General features: G+C 44.2%; 1 protein-coding gene across 1 annotated transcript in view; it reads right to left on the bottom strand.

The window, feature by feature from the left end:
- Positions 1-10,390, bottom strand: part of gfod1 (glucose-fructose oxidoreductase domain containing 1) — a gene marked incomplete at both ends in the record, with an annotated part of 36,881 nt that extends 26,491 nt beyond the window's left edge. Inside the window, one exon of the mRNA XM_080544454.1 lies at positions 10,138-10,390. Coding sequence (XP_080400580.1) covers positions 10,138-10,390 — 253 coding nt within the window. The remainder of the gene's footprint in view (positions 1-10,137) is intronic.
- Between the last annotated feature and the right edge of the window lie 9,512 nt (positions 10,391-19,902).

Raw genomic sequence — 19,902 nt, 5'->3', positions numbered from 1 at the left:
AAAGCGGCCTAAATCCTTTTTTTTTGGGGGGGGTTGAGAAATCTGCATGGTGGCGGAGGAAATTCCATCGTGGCGGACCGCCACGATGAAATGCATGTAGAGGAAACACTGTATATGTACTGTATATGTACTGTATATGTACTGTATATGTACTGTATATGTTCTGTATATGTACTGTATATGTTCTGTATATGTACTGTATATGTACTGTATATGTACTGTATAAATGTACTGTATATGTTCTGTATATGTACTGTATATGTACTGTATATGTACTGTATATGTACTGTATATGTACTGTATATGTTCTGTATATGTACTGTATATGTACTGTATATGTTCTGTATATGTACTGTATATGTACTTTAAGCATCACTAGCATGAAGTGGAGTGGGTGGCTAAATAAAGACATTAGACATGCTAAAGACATGTTGTCAAACATAAAACATAAATGAGCCAGAAGAAGAACAGAGTATCATTTCCTATAGAGGACCCGGGTCTGGAGGGTCTGGAGGGGACGCCTAAACCTCTCCTCCTCTGGAGGAATGCTCACTTCTCAGCACTGGGGGAGAAGGTGGAGTTGAAAGGACTCCCCTTCAGCCATTCATCTGGCAGACAAAGGCAAGGACACACAGGCCCTTCTGAGCCATTCTCTCTCCTCCTCTCTGGCTGCTATACGCATGGTAATGGACGTTCACAAGGGCTTAACATGAATGACTGGGAACCTCCTGATACAAGCAGCCACATTCAGAGGGGGAGGCATGGGAATGGCAACGCATTTCTCTCTCTGAGGGGTTTCCTACAGTATATGTCTCCCTTACAGATACAGACAAATTCGTTGTATAGTACTTGTACTCTGTGATGACAATAAAGTTGAATCTAATCTAATTCTGATCTAAACTCATTTGGTGCCAAGGGTGAATAATGTCATCCAAATTGTCAACATTCCAGAGTGCCATGGGTCACTTGATTTACCAAACATGCATCAATTATGATGCTTCATTTTGTAGCCAATCAAAGTGTTGTTGCTAGGTAAACACCACATAAAACACTTCGCACTCCAGGCGGTGAGTGGTCCGGAATTCTTTGGCAGTTAAGGAGTTAAGCTTGCAGACTACACAAGGCCTTAACATGCACGTTCGGGGGTGGCCCGTTTGCCCTTTTCCGAGAGATATAATTATAGTCTTGTGCAGGACTGTCCACCCCAGCTAGGCTCCCAGAACAGTAGGCAGCCAAGTGAGCATCTCCTCCTGGACTGTTACTATCCTTCGTGAACGGGTCTGGTCGAGTCAGTGGAGCGGAGCAGTGATGAGGCAGCGTCTGCCAGTCTGACTCAGTGGACGCTGCTGACCCGTTACCTGATAGCCCTGGCCGATGATGCCAGGTTGGGGGGCGGAGCGGAGAGGAGGAGGCTCAACACAGAGCTTGCAAAGGTCAGATGCATCATAGTTAGAGCAGAGAGGCAGAGAGGACAGGAGAGTGGCTGTGGATGCATCTCAATAGCTTGAAGTGAATTCCTCTCCTCTATCTGCACTGAAGATGTACCCACCGTCTTAGCAAAGTCTTCATTGGAAAATATTTTTGGGGTGTAAAAGGCCTATAGGCCTATAGAAGGATTTGCATTTGCCTGTCCAGTTCTGTTCTGTTCTGACCAACTGCACCCATCTGTCTTCCCTTCCAGGCCTCACTAGTCCACCTCTACCTGCCACATCTCAATAGGGTTTCACTTCCTGTGAACCATCAAGGTGTGTGTGTGTTAGGGCTGCAACAACGAATCGATGAAATCGATAAAAATCGATAATGAAATTCGTTGGCGACAAATTCCATTATCGATTCGTCGGGTCTTGTTCCATAACAAACCTACTTCCTGTTGACGCACACCACGCTGTCTTGCGGAGCCGCTGCGGCGGCTACATTTAAATCATGGCGGAGGCGGAGAAAACGACTCGACCGAAATCGTCACATTAAAAGCTACCCTCAGCAGGGTTAGTTATACGAGTTTAACGTTGGCTGTACCCATGCCATACGTTGCGTTTTGAAGTGAGGATCATTCGTTTCACTGGCACAGCTGTAGGCCTAAGTTAGTTCTTCTCGTTTATCTAATAGATTCTCCCTCTTAATGACCTATTGCATTCAGCACCGGAGTATGCTCATAGTCACTAGTAAGGAGATGCACTTGTGAGTTCTGGCGAAGCGTCAGCTAAATGACTGTAATGTAATGCGATAGCCAGTGAGTGTTTGCTCGCATTCATGAATTCAATATTGCATGACAAGTGTGCTGGCTAACGTCAGTGGTAGAGCAGAGGTGATAAGCTAAAGGCTAGCTAGTGGTAGCCTACCAAGCTACCCGTGAGTTAGAGTGAGGCACTGACTGTAGCCTAGCCTATTGTATGGAGTGAGAGGACACATTGCATTGTTTTGGAGCATATCTGTTATATAAAAACATTAGTGTCTTGTCTGTAGCCTATTGCACTTTGGGTTACTGACCTTTACATTAAGCAAAGTTATTACCTAAAACAATGCATGTATTGAGCTAGAGTTCAACTACTTTATTGAAACAATCTACCGCCATAGTCCATGGCCTGTTGTTAAACCTATTTGATGTAGCAAAGCCTTTTTTATTTATATTATTTATACTTTTTTATTAATACTTATTCATTTTGCACATGTATATGTATAGGCCTGGCTGATTTAGAAAACATAAAATACAATTTGCAAAAGAAATCTGTTTTTTTCATTTTTATCCGATTAATCGAAAAAATAACCGGCAGATTAATCGATTATCAAAAGAATCGTTAGTTGCAGCCCTAGTGTGTGTGCACATTTTTGATGTGGCATTTAGCAGACACCTTTACCCAAAGCGACTTACAGCAAACATTTGTCTAAGTAAGTGAATCATCTATCCATCAGACATCTCAAGAAAATAAATAAATACTATGCTCGGGCCAGGGGCCATTGGCAGTCATAATGATAGAAGGAAGATTTTCTTTTTTACAGTAGATAAACTGTACAGGGGTGTAGAGAGGAAGGAGAGGTTTCAGGAGAGACAGTTAAGGTGTAGCCTGAAGAGATGAGTCTTCAGTCTACGATGGAAGATAGGGAGTGAGTCTGTCGACCTGACAGGAGGGGGAAGGTCGTTCCAGCAGCAGGGTGCCACGATGGTGAAGCGCCGTGACCAGATAGTAGAGGTGGTGGTGCCAGTCGTCCAGCAGAGGTGGAAGAGCGCACGGGCAGGTGTTTGGGGGCTGACCATTGCTTGCACAGACAGGCAGACACAAGTTACATGTGGTGTTACTGTTATATTGTGTTGAAGAGGGGTGTGTGTGCATCAAGACTGGTTTCAATGTCCTCCCCACCTCCCCAGTGCTTCCCATATACAAGCGCTACAAAAACAGAGAAAAAAATCCTCTTCCTCAAATTACATCTTCACTGAACCTCTCAGAGGCTCCGATATCCTCTAGCATCTGCCTCACATACACACAATCTGCTCTGGCTCTCTCCATTATATCAAAACACCACCGCAAGGCAACGGAGACTCTCCAGCCCCGAGCCCATTGGAGATGCTCATGTATTCTAATGTATTCTAATGTGTTCCAGTAAGACTAGAAAGACCCAAGGAGCGACAAATCCACTCTGGCTACAAAAACAGAAACCCTGATGGGGCAGAAATGCCAGGTAGTGAGGCATGTCTGCCTTTAAGAGCTGAGTGTGAGACAGGTAGTGAGGCATGTCTGCCTTTAAGAGCTGAGTGTGAGACAGGTAGTGAGGCATGTCTGCCTTTAAGAGCTGAGTGTGAGACAGGTAGTGAGGCATGTCTCTCTTTAAGAGCTGAGTGTGAGACAGGTAGTGAGGCATGTCTCTCTTTAAGAGCTGAGTGTGAGACGATCTAGGCTTCTAATCCTCACTGCTACGTTTGGTTGACGGAGCTCTGCGTCTTTGGTTCCCTGAGAATGTTTCTGTGACATCAGACGCCTCAGGAATGCTACAGTTACTATAGTAACTAGTACTAGTATAGTAGGACCAGCGGGAAGAAAAGAGCAGAAATTCCCTTTGAAGAAAAAATGTGGCTCATCAGGCCAGACTGGTTCAGTGTAATGAGACTGTGTTTGTTACTGACTGGTGAAACGCATAACAATAGCAGCTGCTTGGCTGATACCAATGTGTTAACCTAGCCCCCTGGTTTCGTGTTGTTTGGTTCAAAGTCCCTGGTCAGGTCAGGTCAGGTCAGGCCCTATCTAGGGTTTGGGTTGGCCTGTATCAGCACCTGCCTTCCAAATCCACATTCCTAATCTGTGAGAGGCAGATTAGTCTTATCATCATGAAGCACGAGGTAAACAAAACAGTGTGACGAAGATAAGCATCGCCCCCCCAACATCCTGAAAAGGGGAAGTAGGTTTGCACTCCCTGTCCAACCTTTCCATGCCAATGTGGCAGAGCAGAGATATACAAAGTTAGGCAAACTATCCTCCATCTTGGCACCAAATGTTGGATGACAACACCATGTCGTCATTCACATTCTGGGGGTTTTGGTTCCCACAAAATAAAATAAGAAGGTTTCACAGGACCTTCAGTCTGACCAATGACCATGCTACTCTGACTCATATGAAGGACCAGGGAGAGAAAGGACTAGAACATTTCCTCTTAAACAATGAGACAATAAGGAAAATAAGGAAATGTGTCAAGAGGAAGGCATTGCCACAGGTTGAATTAAGTTTATCAAGTTGTGTTAAGTTTAACAAACTACGATTGTCTGCGGCTCATAATGTGTGTGTGTGTGTGTGTGTGTGTGTGTGTGTGTGTGTGTGTGTGTGTCTGTGTATGTGTGTGTGTGTGTGTGTGTGTGTGTGTGTGTGTGTGTGTGTGTGTGTGTATGTGTGTGTCATGTGTACATGTCTGTGTGGAAGGGTGGGGCAATGGGGACACTTTCCGGTGCATTCACTTTACTCCATTCATTGGCTACCAGTACCTTACACCTTCCACCATCATCAGAATCATGATAACATTGTCACTACATTTATCAAAGGGCCCATAAGCACCAAAAGGTAAAATTCATCAGAGAAAATGTAGTGTCAAATGAAGAGGCTATATGTTTGAGAAATGAAGTCCAACATTTCTCAATCATCTTGCATTAGAAATCCGGTATTTACAAAAACATCAAACCTCATAAATGTTCAAGTACAGAACTCTGTCAACTAATATCAACTCTTACACTTAAGAAAATAGCCTTCTGTAAGTTTAAGAATCATTGGCCAATCTCTCAGTCATTCTGTTAGCAAAAACCCACATAAGTGTAATCTATTGTCAAGCAGCTATTATTGTTGTTGTGTACAGTGGAGAAAGCAATGGCATCAAATCACACAAATATATAGCGCAAGTAACTTCAATTGGGAATGATGAAATACATGTTGAAAACTTACAAAAAGGATATCAAGGGATTTATTCTTCATCATTAAAGAGCACACTGACACATCTGTATCAGATACCGTTGGGGGCGGCTGAGGCGCAGGAGGTAGAGCCGCCGTCTAATGACAGCAAGGTTGGCAGATCGGCGGTTCGAGCCCGGCTGGCCACATGTCGAAGTGTCCTTGGGCAAGACACTGAACCCCAAATTGCTCCCAGTGAGCGGGCCGGCGCCTTGCTTGGTAGCTTGCCGCCATTGGTGTGTGAATGTGTGTGTGAATGGGTGAATGAGAGGCCATTGTAAAGCGCTTTGGATAAAGCCGCTATATAAGTGCAGTCCATTTACCATTTACAATGTACCATCCATTAGATAATGAATAATGTTTTCATTTTCCAAAATCTGAGGCAAGCTCGGCCTCGGAGCAGATTGGGTGTCTCAGTGTGCGTGTGTCTGCATATGACATTGGCCTATTTTTCTTTTTTCAAAAACTGTTTGCCTAACAACATTAATTGCCCCTCAGCTGTGACATCATCATACAGAATGACATTCAAACTACATTTCTGTAGGAGACCCATTTAGTCATTCTATTAACGTCATTCATGTTTTTTTCCCAGCAGTCTCAGCATCATTCTGTTACCGTGGAAATGCCCCAAAGCAAGCAGCGCCTCAGTAGGAAAATGAATAGACTCAAACACACATGTCCTGTTTACACTGAGCAGGCGGTATACAGTAGTGTCCACATTGACAACTTTACTGTATTTACACTGTTTCCCAAACACAAACTGCAGGCTAAGTTCTCATAAAAACTAAGAAACATAAAAATTCCTAAAGGAGGTACATTTGTAAAAAAAAAAAAAAAAAGTAAAACATTTGTAAAAAACAATTCCACCTCAGCGAAGTTCTGTTAGAAGTTCTGAACAACAATGACGATCTTACTAATATTAATAGGCCTATATTGCAGAGTCAGATATTAGCTGTTGTGTTTCTGCATGCACGCACAATAGGCTAGGTGCACGATCTCACTACTTCCTGAAAGGCAACTGGTATGAACATATCCTGTCTCACTCGATTGGTTTAATTGATTAATCAGCTGTGTGGTAAACCGTTGGAACACACAGTGCACAGCTGATTAATCAATTAAACCAATAGAGTGAGACAGGATATGTTCATACCAGTTGCCTTTCAGGAAGTAGGGAGATCGTGCACCTAGCCTATTCAAAGAGGCAGCCGCCAGAGACAGTAGAGCAACAATGGGTGAGTCCCATAGAACACCTCTGGCAGCAGCAACATGTTTATACGCAAACTGAGTGTCGGGTAGCAGACTCCAATCGCTTTTTCTGGACCAAAACATTGTTGGTAAATTAAATACTTATTTCAAGAGATCTTATTAACTGATCGCTACTGATTAAACATAGTCATTAACAACCATTAGGAAGCTTTTAGAAAGCTTAAATGTTAGGCTACATACTGGACCTCTAAGAGGAATATCAAAGAGGCGAACCACAGATACGACTGGTTAAACTCGTCGATACTGGTTAAACTGATATGACTGGTTATAACAGCCTGGTTAAACTGGTCTAGGTATGGCAACTACAGACCGCCCCCCCCCCCTCTTTCTCTCTCCTTTCAGTCATGCTGCTTTTTGACCAAGGTCCAAAAATACCAGAGAAATGAGAAGTCAAATGTAATCTTCATTCATTAGTGATAACCAAATTCACTGGGCTGAACACCAAGCATCTGTCTTCTAGGCCAGATAAAGACCCATGTCTGCTACCTATAAAGTCTAACCAAATTGTCAGAGATCTCCCTAATCTATCATGTTGTGGGTAATATGGGTATCCCTGGTACAAACCCTGGACAAGAGTACTCCTCTGCTATAGTACTCTCATTTCTGTCATCACTTCCTACAGTATTTATATATCTGCTGACCCATATGCTAACTATATTCAGTCTTATGTAACTGGGCAGCGGCTCCCTGGACCCCAGAGAGAAGACAATTTAAGAGCGTGGGATGCTGCCTTTCTCCATCAGTCCTCTGCTGGTATGACACCATGGCTTATTTCAGGTTCCCTTCTGCATGCTCTGGATGGGAATCAGACCACTGCTGCCTGCGTCCCAGTGTGATCTCCTTACTTCACCAGACACACGCTCCTGTCTGTCTGTCTGTCTGTCTGTCTGTCTGTGTCTGTCTGTCTGTGTCTGTCTGTCTGTCTGTGTCTGTCTGTCTGTCTGTCTGTCTGTCTGTCGGATGAATCCATTACGTCATACTGCATCACGTAGAGAAGGAGATACTGTGCCTACATTAAGGGTTATTACCACCCCTGTCATACATCAACCCTGTGGCCTATGAAGCTCATCTGTTAGAAAAGGTTATTCTTTTAACCTTCTGACCCTTTCTACTAGGTCGGCTATAGGTCAAATCAACACCTGATGCCAGAACAGTGCATAAAGTTTGCTGACAACTGATTTAACCTCGACCCCTGTTTCAGGATGAGCTATTGCTATGGTAAAGTAATGCAATAATGTAAAACTGTAATAACATAGTAATAATAGTAGTAATAATAACCCTATTACAGCATCTTAAACTAGCCTATTCAATAGACTTGCCAGAGGTTGAATCAAACAGGTACAGTCATGGATGGAAACGTTCCTTTGTCTAAACATGACACTGCAGAGGAAAGACTGAATCTGTTATTTTGGAAATAATTAACCACCCTAATCATTAAATGGCTAATATTCTGCCACACCTCTGGCCAGCATAGTTCTGCATAACATTCTCACTATGCAGAACTATTTCCCTGCCATTGTCAGCATCAGCAGCAGCACTACCCTACTCATCGCACCCGGTCAAGTCATTGTAGGCAACAACAAACAGTAAATATGAGTAGAAAGAGAATTAATGTGAAAATAATTGGAAAATGATAAGCTTTCTCCTGGTTGGTAGTTAGGCCTACTGTGGCTGCAGTGGCTGGTTTGTATCTGGAGTTAGCTAGCTAGCGTTAGGTAATTCTGTGTGTGGAAAAACTGATCATGTTTTGTACAGTAGGCTACAGTAGCAGAGAAAGAGTCCTTCAATTATTTATTTATTTTAAACTCAGTCCACTCCACACTGATCTGTCTGATAACTTGCAAGACAGGTTGTTCAGGCGACGTGCTAGAATGACAACACATGTCGTAAGACCCGGCAGTCACACTGGTATGTTTAGTATGTATGTACACTGAGGATAGACTGGTATGTTTATGTATGTATGTACACTGAGGATAGACTGGTATGTTTAGTACGTATGTACACTGAGGATAGACTGGTATGTTTATGTATGTATGTACACTGAGGATAGACTGGTATGTTTATGTATGTATGTACACTGAGGATAGACTGGTATGTTTAGTACGTATGTACACTGAGGATAGACTGGTATGTTTAGTATGTATGTACACTGAGGATAGACTGGTATGTTTAGTACGTATGTACACTGAGGATAGACTGGTATGTTTATGTATGTATGTACACTGAGGATAGACTGGTATGTTTATGTATGTATGTACACTGAGGATAGACTGGTATGTTTATGTATGTATGTACACTGAGGATAGACTGGTATGTTTATGTATGTATGTACACTGAGGATAGACTGGTATGTTTATGTATGTATGTACACTGAGGATAGACTGGTATGTTTAGTATGTACACTGAGGATAGACTGGTATGTTTAGTACGTATGTACACTGAGGATAGACTGGTATGTTTATGTATGTATGTACACTGAGGATAGACTGGTATGTTTATGTATGTATGTACACTGAGGATAGACTGGTATGTTTATGTATGTATGTACACTGAGGATAGACTGGTATGTTTATGTATGTATGTACACTGAGGATAGACTGGTATGTTTAGTACGTATGTACACTGAGGATAGACTGGTATGTTTAGTATGTATGTACACTGAGGATAGACTGGTATGTTTAGTACGTACACTGAGGATAGACTGGTATGTTTATGTATGTATGTACACTGAGGATAGACTGGTATGTTTAGTACGTACACTGAGGATAGACTGGTATGTTTATGTATGTACGTACACTGAGGATAGACTGGTATGTTTAGTATGTACACTGAGGATAGACTGGTATGTTTAGTACTGAGGATAGCGTCCTATAGTCTTTAGCTCCACCTCAGGATTTGCTCAAAGTTCTGCTCGCTAACTGCCTTTACATGCTATTAAATTACTTTTCAAGATACATTTGAGAACCACCAAAGAAGAGTCAGTGAGTGAAATAAGAATTTGATTACAAACGGTGTCTTGGCGTGGTCATGCTTATTTTGATCCATGCAAAGTGTCAGACTATTATCTGTCTAAAGGACTGCATAGAGGAGGACACTATCCGGCTAGATTAGACTGTACTAAGTGCCTCTCTGCAAGGCCTTTGCATGCTTACATCTTAAGTTATGATTTGTCTGTATCCTTTTCTCAAAAGTCACATAAAAGCTGGTTTTCAAACAATCGTCCTGTTTGCCCCCTGAACCCCCCCCCCCACCCAGCCCCTTAGCCCCCTGAACCCCCCCACCCAGCCCCTTATGTCCAGCTGACTCCTACGCCTTCTGTGCCAGCCAACAACGCAGTGTAGCCTAGACAACATAGAGTTTGTATGGTTTTCCATCATTCATAATTCCCATGCTGATGCAGAGTGAGTCCACCTGCCCCAGCATCCCCCGGGGGGCCTGAGTGACTCACCTAAGGTTTTGACAGCGATCTGCCGCGTGAGAGGGGGGGGCAGGTTGATGCAGACCAGATCCACGTCCTGGTGCAGCAGAACGTCGTCGATCCTACTGGTGTAAAACGGCACGTCCATCTCCTTGGCCAGCTCCTCTGCCTCCTCCGGGGTCCGGCCCCACAGCGCCTTCACGGCGAAGCCCTCGTTCTTCAGCAGGGGGATGATCACCCTGGCCGTCAGGCTGGTGCCGAACACGCCGACCCCGGGCAGCATGGCTCCGACCCCGGGCAGCATGGCTCCGACCCCGGGCAGCATGGCTCACGTCCCCGCGGTTCAACTGTGAGAAACGCGACTCTCTCCGTCAGGTTGGCCATCCAGATCCACCTGCGCACATCCACCCGATGTTGAGCATGTTGGCATCAGTTACGCGCGATCCGTCGTAGACGTGGACCTGCCCGCCGTTATCCCAACAATAACAATGAAAAGCCGATTCTTCTCGAAATGACTAATTCTTCTGCACCCAGTTCTGAATGGATCCGCGACTGGCTGGGCTGCACTGCCGATCAGGGGAATGTCACCTTCTGTTCCTCCAGCAACGCCCTCTTCTGAGATAATGAAAGGAAGAACATTTGTCCTCCTATCCTCTGAGCAGCACAGGGCTAAACACACACATACCCCTAGCCTTCTAGCGACATTAGAGTCCCCGTATTGAGATGCATTCAACGTCGGTGATCCAGCGGTATTCTGCCGCTTGTTATTGATGTAGAACCACCGAGCCCTGCCCTGCGCTGTGCTGGGGACGTCAGCCTCCCCGTGTTAACCCTTTCACTCACAGGCACAATGTGTCGCACATTGTAGCATTGGCAGCGTGCAACCAGGTGCACAAGTATGGAAGCATATAGCTGACTAAATTCAAATGCTAATGCAATATGAGATTGCAATTGCATGTTCCACTTTTGCATGCATTCTTTCAGACAATATTCAAATTCAAATGCAATTCTAATGATTTGCATTTTCATTTTCATGTACCCGATGTGCACATTCGCTGTCAATATTAAAATTATAATGCAAAGCCATTTGACAAAGTCATGCGCATGCGCTGCTTTGTAGCTGACAACATTCAAAAGTTCATTCTAATGTGCAAATGACTTTGCAATCCCAAAATAGCATATTCATTTGCCACTTTTGCCTGCGTTATTTGAGTCAATATTCAAATTGTAATGCAATAATAAATAAGAACAATATTCCATTTGTTCATTTGCTTTAATGAAATGACTCTGCGAAATGACAATAATTAAACAAGTCCTGAGCAGGGCGAATGCAGGTGTAAACATTAGAACAGTAGTCTATCTAATTCCCTTTCCGGTGCGTGCACCTAAACATATGACCGTAGTGCAATATTCCCTATCTCCCCCCGAGCCTTTAACACGACTACAATAAAGGCTGAAACAACAACAAGCCTATAAGAAGAGAATAACTCAAGTGTCCATACAAATCACAAATCAACAAGCAAAGTGCACAACACGACACAACGCCCATATAACCTAGTAATGTCAACCCATGGAAAAGTCTCTGTGCCAGGCCGGCACGCAGGTCGCCCTGGCGGACCAGCGTAGGCCTGACGGCGGCGGCGGCGGCGGCGGCAGCGACGTGGCCGGGACTGGCGGGGAAGAGACCACTGTGGCCCCAGGGGCCGGAAGCGACATCTGGGGGACGGCACACCCTGGGGAGTCTCGAGTTGGTGTCACAGGCGAGGCAGAGGTGGGGTGTGTCCCACGCCGGGGAGAGCCCGCTGATGGCAGCGGCGGGGCGGACCCAGGCTCCGATACGGGTATTCCAGGGCCGCTTGTGGGGTCAGGCAGCCGCGGCGCAACAATGGGCGCCGGCCTGGCGATGCGGATCGCCAGATCATCATAGATCGATCGGGGCGGAAGCTGGTCATTGCGAACCCAGGTGCCCGCTGTGCGGATATGGCGTTTGCGGAGGGCCTCCTCCCTCGCTGTCAGTGTCTCACGCCAAGTTTCATGAGGCCTGTATTTTCCAGGGGCGATCGGGATGAAATCGCGTATCGGGCGGCCGAACACACACATCGCTGGGGAAATCTTGGTGTCCGGGTCAGGCGTGTTGCGGTACTGCAGTATCGCCCTCTGCACGGCATCAGTGTCGAGTTCACCCTTCGGGCCAGTGTTGTCAGTGATCAGCCGTTTCATCGTTTTCACCCCTATCTCTGCACGGCAGTTGCTGTGTGGGAAAGCCACTGATGAGAGGCGATGGTGGACCCCCCATCTGCGCAGGAAAGACCTGGTCTCGGCGGAGGTGAACTCAGGCCCCCCGTCTGATGAGAGCTCCTCAGGTGTCCCGTATGTCGCGAAGGCGCGACCTAAGTGGCTTATCAGGTCGAGAGCGCCACCCGATGACCTCGAGACGATCGGCCAGTTCGAGTAACGGTCCACCGTCACGAGGTAGTGTACACCTCTGTGCATGAAAAAGTCTGAGCACACCGTCTGGAAGGGGTAAACGGCCGGGATGGGCGGGGTCGGCGGTGCCCCAGGTTGTGAAGGCGCCATCCGGTGGCAGTGCTCGCAGTTGTTCCGAGCGGCGCTGATGTCGGCTGACATGCCTGGCCAGAACACAGAGGACTCCGCGCGGGCGGTCATCATCGAGACGCCCTGGTGGCCAGCGTGTAGGGCACTCAGTACCTCAACGCGGAGTGAGGGCGGTATGACCACCCTGTCCTTGAACAAGACCACCCCGTCAGTGGATGTAATGTGGTCACGGTATTGGTGGAAGCCACGAATTGTCACCGAATTGCATAGAGAGTTTGAATTTTGTCAGCTACAAAGCGGATGTGTTTACAGTAGGGCTGCAACTAACGATTATTTTGGTAGTCGACTAATCTGTCGATTATTTTTTCGATTAGTCGCGATTAGTCGTGTGGCTTTTCGCTGCGCGTAAATGGCGACGCAGAAGCATAAATCCGGCTTAACTAGCTATCTAACCTAACGTTACGCCAAGCTACAGCTGCTCACAGAGCTAGTTGATTGGCTAGCTAGCATTGCTGGCTAGACTACAGACAGCTCACGTTAGTAGGCTACGCTTGGCGCTGTTTATCTTACAGACAGCTCGCTGGTGGACTCAACATAATTGAAATAGCATTCACTTATCAAGCATCATTCATGATTATCCACCATGACTACCTGGTATTTTAATAGCGACCACCCCTCACTTCATTTCATCTCGCGTTCTCCTGGCTTCAACATGGAAAACCCCTGCTACGTAACGTTACATACAAGCGCCTCTGTCTGTCACATGCGTGCCACAGGGCAAATAAATTAATAGCACAAACGCTCATAGCATGTACAGCCCTGTCCATGAGACGTTGTTTTCCAACATGTAACAGTAAAGCTAACATAAACATTACGACCCTAACAATATAACGTTAGCCAGTTGGCTAACAACGTTAGCTAAAACTTACCCAGCTGATTCTTGCATGGCTCCCGTTTAAAAAAAAAAAAAAAAAAAAAAAAAAAAAAACGTTTTTTAAAAATATATCTTTTTATGCGATTAGTCGACAACAACATTTCACGTCGACGAAGTTTCGTAATCGATTAGTCGTGACTAATCGACTAATCGTTGCAGCCCTAGTTTACAGGCATGAAAATGGGTCGGGGTGAAAAAGGTGAGAAGGATACGAGACCCGGAACCTGCAGCTAGGCGGTCCCGGCGGAAAGTTTTTTTTGTGGAAAAATTAGCTTCCATGTTCTCATATCTGATTTCTTTTAGATTTACTCTAGTGGTGGTCACATGCAGAATTACAAGATTGAAAAAAAAAATAAACAAATAAAAAGGATTAATGTAGGTCACCTATTTTGGATTCAAAACGGCGAATTTCGCCGAAAGGTGAGCGATTATCATGCCTGGTTTACTAGAACATGTAAATGCAATTGCGAATCACATTATTGCATTACAATTTGAATATTGACTCAAATAACGCAGGCAAAAGTGGCAAATGAATATGCTATTTTGGGATTGCATAGTCAATTGAATTTTGTCAGCTACAAAGCGGATGTGTTTACTAGAACATGTAAATGCAATTGCGAATCACATTATTGCATTACAATTTGAATATTGACTCAAATAACGCAGGCAAAAGTGGCAAATGAATATGCTATTTTGGGATTGCAAAGTCATTTGCACATTAGAATGAACTTTTGAATTTTGTCAGCTACAAAGCAGCGCATTACTTTGTCAAATGGCTTTGCATTATAATTTTAATATTGACAGCGAATGTGCACATCGGGTACATGAAAATGAAAATGCAAATCATTAGAATTGCATTTGAATTTGAATATTGTCTGAAAGAATGCATGCAAAAGTGGAACATGCAATTGCAATCTCATATTGCATTAGCATTTGAATTTAGTCAGCTATATGCTTCCATACACAAGAGGACAGCCCATCATCATCAACACCTAAGACCTTGCAGGTTACTTGACAGAATTGAGCAGAATTCAAGTTATTCTCATGAATAAAATAGTTTTCTTTACGCATTTGGATCAAGTGGACTCGACTATGCCTATAATGACGTCAATTTGTAGAATTGTTTGTTTATTTATTTATTTACCAGGGACAGTGCACATTAATCAACAAATCAGTTTCCACATCAATGTAAATACACCAGAGTTAGCTCATGAGCTAATTTCCATCTGTAGTCCCTGAGCAGGCTATTACAAAATGAATGGTGAAGTGTCATTAAAAACATCAGCAAGCACAACAAAGCGACACAACAGGCAATACACTACATGACAATACAAGACAAAGCAAGACAATACAAGATAAGCAGGCACAGCAAAATGCATTACATTGCAATACAGTACAAAAAGAGATAATACACAGATACATGACAAAGTGACGAATATAATTAAAAACAGTGTTTACGAGGAGTGCCTGAAATGAGTATGATTACTCATGATCACAAATGTTGATGTTTTATTAACAATACATTATCATCTTGTGAAATAGTTTACAATAGGCTCTCCTTAACATAAGGGGTGGGGGCGGACATAGATTAAGCTCAGGGATAATTAGCATATCATATGATTGAGTTGAGCTTCTTTGAATTCTGCAGCAGAGAACATATGAATGAATGAATGAATGAATGGACTTTATTGTCATTGCTACAGTACAGGTACCAAACAACGACATTTAGGAGGGGTGGCTCCCCTGGTGTTAGGAAAGGGAAGAAAAAAAACACTTTTAGAAAAAGAATAAAATCACAAGAAGGTAAGGAGCTGGTTTACATAAATAAAGGCTATGTACACAATCCACTGTACTATACTGCACAGATAGTCAACTAGGGTTGTCATATTGCACAAAAGTATTTTTTCACGTTATTGTGGTGGGAATTTGAATTTCATCAACATTGACTTTGTGAACATAATTAGTAAAGTAAAATTATTACTTTGTGAACATGTGCCGCGTTGTTCCTAGTGAACGACAATTCACAGTAGGAACCTTCTCTCGGATTCTGTCAATTTGGTTTATTTATTACTCACCCTGAAATGATAATACAACTACGTTCTCCCTCCTAATGCAGAGCTGTATGCATTGCCATGAAATACAGTCAGATGTTTCAATAGCCTACTGCGCTTTGTTTGCGTCCCATCTCTGTAAAACATATAGGCTAATATGCAGTAGGCTGGCCTAGGCCATTAATTGAAGCATGTCAATAACAACAATGAAATCAATTCTTTAGAAAAGCTGAACGTCATACAGTCCTAGTCGATTATGCTCAGGAATGGTAAAGCCCCACAGCAGAGTGTGTGAGTGTGTGAGTGTGTGAGTGTGTGAGTGTGTGAGTGTGTAGTGTGTGAGTGTGTGAGTGTGTGAGTGTGTGAGTGTGTGAGTGTGTAGTGTGTGAGTGTGTGAGTGTGTGAGTGTGTGAGTGTGTAGCCTGCGGTACATTGTCCACATTCTCTGCATGCAGTGGCCTTGGTAACAGAATAATCAATAGTCTCTCTGTCAGTTTGTCTTTGGGAGGGCAAGCGATTCGGTAAACACCAGAACAAACAGAAGTGAAGAAACAGGCAGTTGGCCTACCTTGGACAACGTATGCTAACTAATCATTGTTTGTGCTAACTAATCAGTAGGCCTATACAGTATATCAAGTATAAAAGGTCAAAGGTTATCCAAAGCTATAGTTCAAGGCTTATATCTGAGGTTCAGGCAATATGTGGGATTTATAACCGCAGTGGAGGTGGGGGTGCTTGGTGCAGCAGGGTTGAGCTGGCCTGTCTCTCTTCTCCAGCATGTAGTGGTCACAACACAGGCTAGCAGGATGGCGAAGAGAAGCCACCGGGAAACAGTCCAGATACTGACCCACCTGTGGGGGGGAAGATGTTTTGATGATTGTATTTAACTACAGAGTCTGTTTACTGACACCCATACAATAGCTGAGAACAAGCCACACTCCCTACCAGTTCAACACTACAGGGAGCCAGTCAGACTGGCATGCCAAAGCGAGTCATCTGTGTGTGTGTGTGTGTGTGTGTGTGTGTGTGTGTGTCAACATCAGATGGTCTGTTGGACTCGGGCTGTATAGGCCCTTGCTTCTCTCTCTCTCTGTCTCTGTCTCTTCTATCTCAGGGTCATGCTGTGATTGAATGTGATGCTCGTGCCGTGTGTTAGTGTGAGACCAGGGTCACGTACGGCTGTGGGCCACGTGACTGCCATGTGACTGAGCCGCCTGGGCCAGGGTCTGGCCTGGGGCTGGAGGGGGAGGTGGGGGGGTCCAGCACTGCTAGGACAGAATCACGGTGTTAGCAGCATTAGCATACACTGTCAACACTACTTGTTTTTGTCCACCAAAACCACAACAGAGAAATGCATAGACCAATGACTGTAAGGGCTTAGACCTACTGCAGATTGATAGATGGAGTATGAGTCATGAGTTGTGGTCCACACAACATAATTAGGTAGTCTGACTGCATTCTCCATCTAAATCATAATATATATTATGTTTTACACCGAATTTAACACACACACACACACACACACACACATAAGACCCAAACGTTACCTAACTTGGAGTAGATGTGAAGATGAACCAGGTGAGAGAAGTCTTTAGTGACGTCAGACGTAGACACCACACACAGATACCAGCCTTCATCCTCCTTAGTCAGGTTGCTCATGGTCACTCTGAAGCGGCTGTTTAAACGCTCGTCCCTGATAGAGTAATGACCATCCAGGGTGAACCCGCCAGTGTCTGCCAGTGGCTGGCACAAGATGGTGGGCATGCCCCTACACCAGGACTTTATCCGTCTGGCATATTTCCTTTTGTACTGGCATAAGATGGAGACCGTCTCACCCTCATACCCTGCCACCTCAGTCGGACCCCACACATCCATGGCAGAGTAGACCCCTCACAAACCAAGAAAAACATAAGAAAAGGTACAGTGTTACTACCCAGGTACAGTATAAGACATAATCACAAGGTTCCTGGTTCCATTCCGACACGCGACATATCTCTTGCATATCATCCCTCCTCTCTCTCACCCATCCTTCCTGTCAATCTCTACTGTCTCTATCCTCCTCTCTCTCTCACCCATCCTTCCTGTCAATCTCTACTGTCTCTATCCTCCTCTCTCTCACCCATCCTTCCTGTCAATCTCTACTGTCTCTATCCTCCTCTCTCTCACCCATCCTTCCTGTCAATCTCTACTGTCTCTATCCTCCTCTCTCTCTCTCACCCATCCTTCCTGTCAATCTCTACTGTCTCTATCCTCCTCTCTCTCACCCATCCTTCCTGTCAATCTCTACTGTCTCTATCCTCCTCTCTCTCTCACCCATTCTTCATGTCAATCTCTACTGTCTCTATCCTCCTCTCTCTCACCCATCCTTCCTGTCAATCTCTACTGTCTCTATCCTCCTCTCTCTCTCACCCATTCTTCATGTCAATCTCTACTGTCTCTATCCTCCTCTCTCTCTCTCACCCATTCTTCCTGTCAATCTCTACTGTCTCTATCCTCCTCTCTCTCTCACCCATCCTTCCTGTCAATCTCTACTGTCTCTATCCTCCTCTCTCTCTCTCTCTCTCTCACCCATCCTTCCTGTCAATCTCTACTGTCTCTATCCTCCTCTCTCTCTCACCCATCCTTCCTGTCAACCTCTACTGTCTCTATCCCAATAAAGCAGAAAATGAATGCCCTAAAACATATTTGTACAAATTATGTATACATTTATAGTCAAGTGTTGCAAAGGGGGGTGGCCCTTTAGTAATTGTGTGTGTTGAGAGGTGATAGGTTACATTCAGAAGCACAAAGCAGAAGAGAATAGCAATGGCAGGGCTCATGTCTAAGACTCCTGCAGCCTACTCAAAAGCAACAAATAGAGGTACCAAGGATGTCAGAAGTGTACAGTACCTACACATATGGAATAAAAAGTGATATTTCAGTTCTGTTTTATTTTACGTGTACCTGCTCTTTACTTGACAGTCAATGATAATTACCTAGTTAGTACACATTGATTATATTTTAGATTACTGTACAGAAATGCATGTTTAAAAATGAGAGCACACAAATTGATGAATAAATATATATATATATGTACCTGTTGATGAGAGCAGTACCAGCAATCCCAGCAGTGCGAGCAGCATGGTGGCGTCAGAGTGAATGTTACTGGAATCAAAAACATGTCTTTCCTAATTTCACTGAAATGGAACCGCCCTAATGACCAAGCTTAAATTGCACAATTTTGACACAGTCAAGCTGAGATAGACAGTTATTCACTCGTATACGCCCCATAAATTATGAAGGTTGAAGAGCAGAGGTCAGTTCAGATTCAAGTCAAATGTATGCGCATTAGAACCATGCTGTATGGTCAAAGTCAACGTCAAAAGTCACTTTATTGTCCCATGACTGGGAAATGTGTTTTGGGCTTACCTACACCACACTGCAGCCAAAAAAGAACAACAGACAATACAGCATGTTAAAACACAGACAGAACAACAGACAATACAGCATGTTAAAACACAGACAGAACAACAGACAATACAGCATGTTAAAACACAGACAGAAGGCAGCCCTGATTCAGACAAGAGTAGAAGTAAAACAATAACGTTTTAAAGTGCTGTTTAAAAGTTTAACTGAAAACAATCATTTTAAACCTGTTTAATCTAGATCGGGGGACTCTAAACCTCCTCCCAGAGGGCAGTAGTTCAAACTCTGCATGTAGGACATGAGAGGGATTTGTGAGAATTCTATTAGCCTGCCTTAGAGTAGCCTGTTCAAAAATAGTGGTTGGTGAGTGGCATAGTTTCAGTCAATGGAAGTCTTTGTGACTCCAATCCATAAACATAAGTGATCTGTATGGACTGAGTACATCCCATCATACCACATACATGTACCTAAGGTCACAGGTGACTGGAACACCACTAGCCTTTAGTCATTATACAATGGCATTGAATAGCTTGAACTAACAGTATCATCAGTATCATGTATAATCAGTCAAATCAACCATAGGAAGGCAGAGTCTCTAAGCTCTGTGGTAGACTAGAAAGCTTATCCTCCTCTTTTTATTTCTGCATGAAAACACATTTCTGTTCTCTCTCTCTCTCTGTTCTCTCTCTCTCTGTTCTCTCTCTCTCTCTCTCTCTCTCTCTCTCTCTCTCTGTTCTCTCTCTCTCTGTTCTCTCTCTCTCTCTCTGTTCTCTCTCTCTCTCCATCAGTCTTTCTCTCAGTAGACTCTTTCGAAAGCCTCTGTGTCTAAGGTTCATGAAGGGCCCATCA

This window comes from Nansenia antarctica (genome assembly GCF_963989245.1).
Source record: "Nansenia antarctica genome assembly, chromosome: 13".
NCBI classification, from domain to species: domain Eukaryota; kingdom Metazoa; phylum Chordata; class Actinopteri; order Argentiniformes; family Microstomatidae; genus Nansenia; species Nansenia antarctica.
Note: the sequence above shows the minus strand (reverse complement) of the source record. Positions and strands in the feature narration are given on the sequence as shown.